We start from the raw sequence: 9,831 nt of genomic DNA on the forward strand, positions 1-9,831 counted from the left end.
ATAACCTGAACATGCTGTCCCAAATTACCATACCACTATTTGGGACAGCAAGAAAATGTCCAAATTAAGAAAATGTAAACATCCTCACAAAACAATGTTTGTTTATTTTAGTACACCAATGCATCACACATCTTAATATAGCCTAACTCTCATACCTACAGTAAATTAGTCATACAAATGTAATAGCCTTATATTAAATTCCAACAAAAGCACATGCCGTTTTGCTTAGCTCCTGATATTTGGGGTCAGTGTCCTGTTTGATGCTGACCACACCCCCCTGTGTGTCCCAATATACCTGAATTCACCCTATGTGATATTTCCCTAATAATATTATCAGGTTCATAACATACAGTTCTTTCTGTTTCTTACTTTTGACAATATGGCACCAAAAAGTATATTGTTCCAATCTAAAGAAAAATCTGAGTCAGTCAATCTTCAATGTGATGTAACGCATTACTACTTCTTTCCAGAAGGTGGCAGTGGAGTGACAGTGCCAAAACAGGTGCATCACAGTTTCAGGCTCAGACTCACACAGAGAAAGAGTTCACACATAAATATTTCTTAAATTTTAACAAATAATGTTTGGCAGGGTTAATATCTATGAATTAGTTACTAAGACACTTCTATCACTTTATTTGTAATTAGGTATTTGTATGGAAGGCTCCATATATGGATCCAGTTCAGTCCATTAACAATATTAGACCAGTACTGAACAACAGATGGGGTAGTGGTGATATCAGTTTGAAACAGTGATCTGATGAGATAATTCCTTTTTTTTTTTAGTTTTAACAGAGAAACACATATGCCCCACTGATGTTAATATGGGATCTAAAGGAGGACAAACTGGATTTCCAGCACCTCTTAATAGAGTTAGGATACCAGAAGGACATCTATCATTTTCTAGTTTGTTTTAATATTCAACTTTCATAGATAGATTTTGTAAAGTTTACATTTGCATCTTGTATGTTATCTAACTTCTAAATGTCTGAGTCAAATTCATACCGCTGACTTATCTACCTATAAAAAAGTGAGCCCTGTGAATTTCAGCCTAATATTCCCAAAATTCAGCATTATCACAGTGGGGAATGACCTGAGCTGCTGAACATGTAATGAATCCTTTTTTTTTTGTGCCTCCAGCTGTACATTAGTCCACAGAAACCCCTTCATCGTCGCTGCTCCTCAGAACCTGCAAAAGATCAGAGAGAACAGTAAAACCTTTGATGCTGCCGGACTGTAGTGGAAACCATCAGTCAGGGACATTTGCAGTTCACTCACCTGTTTCATTTCCACGGTTACAGCTGTTCATGAAAGAAGGTTGGATATAAATTATGTGGTGATCATGAAATAATGTTTTTCTTTACGTCTTTGTATTTCTTATTTTAATTTAGACCAACCTGCTCAGGACGAGGGTAACACCAATAAGGGTCCATCAACAGACACGCCATGGACCAGCTCAGCCAGCCACAGCGTCTCAGCTGGGTCGTCAACGAAAACCTCCTCTGGTTCCTCAGTGTACCACTCAAACTCTGTCACAGTAACATTAAGGGGAGACACTACAGGTGAATAGGGTAGAAAAATTAAATACCAGATATCACCATGAAACTACCCAAGTTGATCACTTACATTAAGACAAATATTTTTTGTATTACAAGTTTTGTCAAATTTTATGTTTAAATATGTAAATGAGGCAATATCTGATGAAATATGTGCTAATTTGCATACATTTCCAGAACCGAAATCTGAAAAATGGATAAAGCCCCTTTCAAAATTTTTGTTTTATTTTGTTGACATATTAGAGTCAGAAGTTTTTACAGAGGGGATTTTGGATATCTCTTTTTATCACTTTGTAAATGAGAAAATACTGTCACCAGCCCTAAAAAATCCAATTTCGCCATGTTTTTAGGAATAAAATGTTGTATAAATCAGGCTTTGAATGATATATCAACAATCCCCTCTGTAAAATCCTTCAGAATATAGACAGGAATAAAACTGGAAGCTTTAGTGTCTGTAGGTGCTACTGAAGTGGAGATTTCGCACCCAGAGTATGAGGAAAAACTTATTTTGAGAAAACGGCCTTTAAAGGCTTGTACTGTAAAATTCCATAGATTGTTAATGTAAATCATACTTTGACGATTGGTTGCGGATACGGAGGAGATGACAATTTTTGGAGCCTACATCATTGTCCAGGAGAGAGAGAGCTTTACAATGATACCTGACATGACATGGGTCAGACAACAGGCATAGCACAGTATGTCACAGTAGCTGCTAACTTTTGGCAAATTTAGGAGAAATCTACCAACAAATGAGACAAAATGAAGTAAAATAACCACTTTAATGTGGATGTACTACCATTTCGTTTGACTTTTCTGAAAGAATACATGTTAAGGAAGAAAAATAGCCAAAAATCTCAAAATTGATCAGTGCATGAAAAAACTGTGTTTTTGCCTGGGGTGTCTCGCCCACAGAGATGCTCAATGACTTTATAGCCAATTTATGTGATTGATCTATTGAGTTTTCTTTAACCAAAACCCTTTGTGGAATAGAATATGCAAGATGGGAAGTAGCTGCCAAACATATGACATAATGTAAAGCTGCAGTGCTACATATGCTTCTTCCCTGCTGACCTGTGACAGAGACATAATCTTCCTCTTCCTCCTCCTCCTCTTTGGACCAGGCTGTGCTTGCTCCTACTGCAGCGCTGCAGTCAGACATGGAGGATGTGAGGCTGCCACTTTGAAGTCTCTGTCTCAAGCGTGCCATGTCGCAGATGTAAGCCTCTTTGTACAGCTGAGAAGCTGCAGATAACACACCAAGGAGAAGAAAGAGGCACCTTTGCATTGTGATTTTGTGAGAAACAGGTTTAAAGGCCCCACATTGGCCAGCTTTTCCCAAAGATACTGTACAGTTTGAAATGAAAAAAAGGTGTTGAGTAAGTTGAGTGTAGGTTTGTTACCTTTAATTGTTGGTGCAAGCTATTTTTAGAACGACTGAGCCGAGCCGCGATCTGCTCAGAGCTACGCTACGGAGGCTCATGGGATTTCTTGGTTTCCCTCATCAAACTCATCAAATACACAATCCAACAACTCCAAAACGCTCTGGTGGACAAGTTGTGACCTGCACATTCACCACGCTATGAGATAATAACACAACGTTACCAGACAGAGTTGTTTTAGAGGTAAATTCATGCAAAACCGCTGATGCGCGTCCCAGTCAGGTGCAGTTTTTCGGCAAGCAGTCTTTGCATTTGCCTCGAAAACAACTGTGTTCCGTAATCCATTATTATCTCGTAGCGTGGTGAATGTGCAGGTCACAACTTGTCCACCAGAGCGTTTTGGAGTTGTTGGATTGTGTATTTGATGAGTTTGATGAGGGAAATAAAAAATCCCATGAGCCTCCGTAGCGTAGCTCTGAGCAGCTCGCGGCTCTGCTCCGCCGTTCTAAAAATAGCTTGCACCGACAAATAAAGGTAACGAACCTACTGCTAAAACTATAGGGATTATGGCAATGGGCCAATTTGCCAAAATGTTGAACTATCTCTATTAAAATTGAGTCTGTTTCCTTGTGGATATACAGTATAGGCCTAAAGCAGAAAGAAGAGTATAGGATGAGCCCTGCTTGCTGACCTTGCAGGTTTTCCAGCTGTTGGATGTGGCTGACTGCATCTCTGGTGTTGATGTGGAGCCGGTGACTGTCGCTGAGGTGTTTCAGGACGTGTTTGGAGTGGAAGGCTGAATGAGTGTAATACACCAGCTTAGGGAGGCACAGGGAGCCGACTGCAGCTATTTCAAATCTGCTGCCCTGTTGGACGGCAACGGAAAAGTAAAAAGAACAGAGCTTGTGCGACGTGACGACAATATGGAGATTTACGTGAATATATAAGTGCTCCTAGACTTGAGTTGTGTGTTAAGGACCAACCTGGAAAGTGAAGCGGTCAATATCAGTCCAGGAAAAATTATACATAAGACACAGTTTCCCCTCCACTGCCTTGAGAGAAAGCAGATTAATTCACATTTACAACACAAACTACCTCCATTCACTTCTCCAGAAAGGTTATTACTGTAACAAACCTGTCATGAATTAATGTGCATATGCAAAAAAATGAATTCCTGAACTATGTAAAGCCACTGAGGAGGAGGAGCCACCTGATAAATATGGACGCCTTTCACTGCCACACCAAGAAGGATTGAACTTCTCAGCTCCTTTTTTTCCTGCATGTGAAAGAAGAGATGAAGAAGCAGAGTTTAACATTCCTGTTGTCCTCCTGAATCAAAGAAGAAAGGAAGGAAGGAAGGAAGGAAGGAAGGACGAAGGGAAAGAAGGAAGATAGGTAGGAAGGAAGGCAGGAAGGATGAAGGGAAAGAAGAAAGGAAGGACAAAGGGAAAGATGGGAGGAAAAAAGGAAGGAAAGATGGATAGAGGAAGGGAACAGATTAGGTCAATTGGGTCAAAAAGGAAGGAAGAAGTAAGGACGAAGGGAAGGAAGGAAGGAAGGAAGGAAGGAAGGAAGGAAGGAAGGGAGGAAGGAAGGAAGGGGAAAAGGAAGGAAGGAAGGGGAAAAGGAAGGAAAGAAAGATGGAACAGATTCATTCAAGGAAGGAAGAAGGAAAGGAAGGAAGGAAGGAAGGAAGGAAGGAAGGAAGGAAGGAAGGAAGGAAGGGAAAAGGGAAGGAAAGAAAGATGGAGGGAGGGAACAGATCAGGTCAATTGGATCAAAAGAAGGAAGAAGAAGTAAGGACGAGAAGAAGGAAGGGAAAAAGGATTGTGGAAAGAAGGAAGGAAGGAAGGAAGGAAGGAAGGAAGGAAGGAAGGAAGGAAGGAAGGAAGGAAGGGGAAAAGGAAGGAAGGAAGGGAAAAAGGAAGGAAAGAAAGATGGAACAGATTCATTCAAGGAAGGAAGAAGGGAAGGAAGGAAGAGAAAAAGGAAGGAAAGATGGAGGGAGGGAACAGATTCATTCGAGGTAGGAAGAAGAAGGAAGGAAGAAGGGAGGAAAGAAGGAACAGAAAAGGGAAGGAAAGAAAGATGGAGGGAGGGAACAGATCAGGTCAATTGGATCAAAAGAAGGAAGAAGAAGTAAGGACGAGAAGAAGGAAGGGAAAAAGGAAGGAAGGAAGGAAGGAAGAAGGGAAGAAAGGAAGGGAAAAAGGATTGTGGAAAGAAGGAAGGGAAAAGGGAAGGAAAGAAAGATGGAACAGATTCATTCAAGGAAGGAAGAAGGGAAGGAAGGAAGAGAAAAAGGAAGGAAAGAAAGATGGAGGGAGGGAACAGATTCATTCGAGGTAGGAAGAAGAAGGAAGGAAGAAGGGAGGAAAGAAGGAACAGAAAAGGGAAGGAAAGAAAGATGGAGGGAGGGAACAGATCAGGTCAATTGGATCAAAAGAAGGAAGAAGAAGTAAGGACGAGAAGAAGGAAGGGAAAAAGGAAGGAAGGAAGGAAGGAAGGAAGGAAGGAAGGAAGGAAGGAAGGAAGGAAGGAAGAAGGGAAGAAAGGAAGGGAAAAGGGATTGTGGAAAGAAGGAAGGGAAAAGGGAAGGAAAGAAAGATGGAACAGATTCATTCAAGGAAGGAAGAAGGGAAGGAAGGAAGAGAAAAAGGAAGGAAAGAAAGATGGAGGGAGGGAACAGATTCATTCGAGGTAGGAAGAAGAAGGAAGGAAGAAGGGAGGAAAGAAGGAACAGAAAAGGGAAGGAAAGAAAGATGGAGGGAGGGAACAGATCAGGTCAATTGGATCAAAAGAAGGAAGAAGAAGTAAGGACGAGAAGAAGGAAGGAAGAAAGGAAGGAAGGGAAAAAGGATTGTGGAAAGAAGGGAGGGAAAAGGGAAGGAAAGAAAGATGGAACAGCTTTATTCAAGGAAGGAAGAAGGGAAGGAAGGAAGAGAAAAAGGAAGGAAAGAAAGATGGAGGGAGGGAACAGATTCATTCGAGGTAGGAAGAAGAAGGAAGGAAGAAGGGAGGAAAGAAGGAACAGAAAAGGGAAGGAAGGAAGAAGTAAGGACGAAGGAAGGAAGGGAGGAAGGAAGGAAGGAAGGAAGGAAGGAAGGAAGGGAGGGAAAGGAAGGAAGGAAGGGAAAAAGGAAGGAAAGAAAGATGGAACAGATTCATTCAAGGAAGGAAGAAGGGAAGGAAGGAAGGGAAAAAGGAAGGAAAGAAAGATGGAACAGATTCATTCAAGGAAGGAAGAAGGGAAGGAAGGAAGGGAAAAAGGAAGGAAAGAAAGATGGAACAGATTCATTCAAGGAAGGAAGAAGGAAAGGAAGGAAGGAAGGGAAAAGGGAAGGAAAGAAAGATGGAGGGAGGGAACAGATCAGGTCAATTGGATCAAAAGAAGGAAGAAGGAGGAAGGAAGGAAGGAAAGAAGGAAGGAGGAAGGGAACAGAGAAGGACAACAGGAGGGTTAACATAATGGTAAAGGTTTAAAACTGGTGATGTTTTGGGTTATTTGGGCCTATTTGTTGTGGTTTTCCTGTGCGACCTGTCTCATCCGGTAGAAGGTGACCGGTCCGTCCTGCAGGCTGCCGGCCTCTTTCAGAAACTGCAGGACGGCCCGACTGCGTGACACACCCCTCAGCTCAGCGTGCAGCACGGGGCAGTGCTGCAGCAGGAAGTCTCGTCCACGACGCCTAATCAGCTGCAACACACACACACACACAAAAGAAAATCATTAAAGGGATAGTTCAACATTTTGGCAAATTGGCCCATTGCCATTAATCTCTATAGTCATAGCAGTAGGTTTGTTACCTTTATTTGTCGGTGCAAGCTATTTTTAGAACGGCGGAGCAGAGCCGTGAGCTGCTCAGAGCTACGCTACGGAGGCTAATGAGATTTCTTGGTTTCCCTCATCGAACTCATCAAATACACAATCCAACAACTCCAAAACGCTCTGGTGGACAAGTTGTGACCTGCAAATTCACCACGCTATGAGATAATAACAGAACGTTATGAGACAGAGTTGTTTCAGAGGTAAATGCAGAGACTGCTTGCCGAAAAACTGCCCCTGAAGGCAACGCGCATAAGCGGTTTTGCATGAATTTACCTCTAAAACAACTCTGTCTGGTAACGTTCTGTTATTATCTCATAGCTTACCGCATAGCGTACCGCTCCGCCGTTTAAAAATAGCTTGCACCGACAATTAAAGGTAACAAACCTACTGCTAGTGCGATTATGGCAATGGGCAAATTTGCCATAATGCTGAACTATCCCTTTAACATTTCCAAGGATTAGGTTTATAGCAGCGTCACACTATTTTTGTTACCCAGGAGGGGAAGTAATCTTCAGGAAGAAAGTAACATCTGTGTTTTCTTTCTTGTGTTTCTTCCTCCTCTTCCTCGTTCCCCTCAGTCTGCTGCTGCTCCAGATCCCCGACTTCAGCTTGGAGAGCAGAAGCTGCCAGCTGGAAGAACAAAGCTTCCTGGTGGCGGCTCTGTGAGCGCAGCACCTTCTGCCTCAGCTCGGTGTAGTAGAGCTGCTGCACTTTGCTGCTGCTGCTGAAACAAAATGGAGAAGGAATCACAGAGGTTTGAGGTCTAACCTTTCAATTTTACCATCCGCTTTTATAATGTGATGGCAGCTGATATAAAAGAAATAAAATATTAATGTAAAAAAAAAAAAAACACGATGTAATGCTGAATAATACTACGTGGTTTGTATATGGGAGGACAACTCACAATATCAGCTGTCCATTCTCCACATAATACCACACTCTCAGAAATACAATGAATGGGACCTGAAAATATAGAATAAAAGTAATGAAAATAACATAATAATCATCCCAAACATCAATATATATATATTCATGATGTTTTGATGCTAATTATTCTAGTTAATCGTTGAAAGAAATGTTTATTAAGCTGTAAGATAATTAAAAAACAACAACAACTCACAGTTGTGGAGCCTCTGCTCCATCTTTTGCCAAAGTACTTGCTCAGCTTTTGGTCCAAATCAAGAAAGAGATATTCATTATCTAATGAAGAAGATAGAACAACATCAGGTCCATGTAAAAACATGTTAGTATCAAATCATTAGGTTTAATTAATGTTGTTTAACTAAAAGGGATGATAAGAAAGCTCATTCAGTGTGGGCTGCCTCCCTAAAAAGTCTCAGCGTTCCTCAGCAAATGAAGCGTAAATATTTTCTATTGCGCTCCCACACACACACTGACCTCTGAGAACAGCCAGGCCGAACACTTGGAGATCGCTGACACCGAGCTGCCTCAACACACCGGTCAACACCTCACAGCTCCTGGCTTTTACCTGAAACACACACACACACACACACACACACAGTGAGAATACGAGGCACAGCAGAGCTACGTGGCATATTCAGAGTCTGATGCAGTAGCGACACATAGTGCACTTTATTTTTCCTTGTATATTTTATCATTGAAGATGTATGCCATTCACTCACTCTTAAAAAGCTGTGAGCCCTGATTGAGAGGGCTCAGGTCAAAATACTCTTTAAAAGGATTTCCACTCCGCTCAGTGGAGATTTTTCACCGTTTCATTTTTAAACAGAATAATAAAGTTTAAGCACAGTTAAGATTAATAGTACCAGTCGTCACTCAATTCACTGACTCACACAGAAGAGAAGCCTTTTGTGGAAATAAATGACCCTAACCCTGGTGTATGAGAAAAAGTCACGCAGTCACTCACCCCGACAGTGCAGTCCAGATGCTGCTTGTTGGGTAGAAGAACACACACTTGTCGCCTCTTTCTCGTCCTCATGGTCACAGCGGTTTCTGAGCATCTCCATCCTGCATACACACATATATATCCTCCTGTCTGTCCTCCCCCTGGACTCAATACACAAGTCCCTCCTCAACTTGACACCTACTGATCTAATGTTATTCTGTCATAGAGGCATCAAATTAATCTGTGAAAATAAAGATTAGTAGTTGATGGATTCATTTAAATCAATCCATAATTTCATACATTTTTCAAGGAAAATGGTAACACTTTGACGCCTATCTCTATAACGCATTATAACCATACTCCATGCAGTTATAGCTATAACTATAGTTATAAACACTCATAAATGATCATAATGCTTTATAACAATAATCATAACACACTATAAAGCATTTTATCATGTCAGGTATTATAATACATTATAATTGTTAGTAACCTGCTGACAATGCCCACATTGATAATGCATTATAAATATAGTTATAATGTGTTATAATTGGCTTATAAACGCGTATGACTATCATTATAAACACTCAAATTATTATAAAGCTTTATAACAATAAGCATAACACATTATAGAGCATTTTATAATGGCTTATAAGGTCAAGTAGTTATAATGCTCTATAATGTGTTATGCTTATTGTTACAAAGCCTTATGATAATTTATGTGTGTGTGTGTTTATAATGATAGTTATACACGTCTATAAGCCAATTATAACACATTATAACTATATTTATAATGCATAATCAATGTGGGCATTGTCAGCAAGTTATTAACAATTATAACGTATTATAATACCTGACCTTATAAGTCATGATAAAATGCTTTATAGTGTGTTGTGATTATTGTTATAAAGCATTATGATCATTTATGAGTGTTTATAACTATAGTTATAGCTATAACTGCATTATAACTCATTATAAGTATGGTTATAATGCGTTATAGAGATAGGCGTCAAAGTGTTACCATTTTCCTTGAAAAATGTATGAAATTATGGATGATTTAAATGAATCCATCAACTACTAATCTTTATTTTCACAGATTAATTTGATGCCTCTATGACAGAATACATTAGATCAGTGCGTTATAGAGATAGGCGTCAAATAAAGTGTTAAAAGGTTTTTAAAGACAGAAGTTAGTCACACCAAATA

The 9,831-nt window shown here is 40.3% G+C and overlaps 1 protein-coding gene across 3 annotated transcripts; it reads right to left on the bottom strand.

Moving 5' to 3' along the window:
- Positions 1 to 595: 595 nt before the first annotated feature.
- Positions 596 to 8,776, bottom strand: LOC146967270 (FERM domain-containing protein 6). 3 transcript variants are annotated; one of them, XM_085760923.1, is made up of 13 exons: positions 8,647 to 8,776; positions 8,157 to 8,247; positions 7,879 to 7,958; positions 7,663 to 7,721; positions 7,251 to 7,482; positions 6,471 to 6,626; positions 4,143 to 4,208; positions 3,916 to 3,984; positions 3,624 to 3,798; positions 2,625 to 2,795; positions 1,395 to 1,526; positions 1,276 to 1,298; positions 596 to 1,186 (listed from the first exon to the last, which is right to left on the bottom strand). In XM_085760923.1, exons 1-11 carry the CDS (start codon positions 8,716 to 8,718, stop codon positions 1,399 to 1,401), a joined length of 1,299 nt encoding a protein of 432 aa, XP_085617049.1. In that variant the 5' UTR covers positions 8,719 to 8,776; the 3' UTR covers positions 596 to 1,186; positions 1,276 to 1,298; positions 1,395 to 1,398. The 3 variants fall into 3 exon arrangements, with proteins under 3 accessions (XP_085617049.1, XP_085617050.1, XP_085617048.1); XM_085760924.1 differs by having other exon boundaries at positions 596 to 1,526; positions 7,251 to 7,479; XM_085760922.1 differs by having other exon boundaries at positions 596 to 1,526.
- Between the last annotated feature and the right edge of the window lie 1,055 nt (positions 8,777 to 9,831).

This window comes from Trachurus japonicus, chromosome 19, assembly GCF_045865225.1.
Source record: "Trachurus japonicus isolate A0001 chromosome 19, Traja_1.0".
NCBI lineage: Eukaryota > Metazoa > Chordata > Actinopteri > Carangiformes > Carangidae > Trachurus > Trachurus japonicus.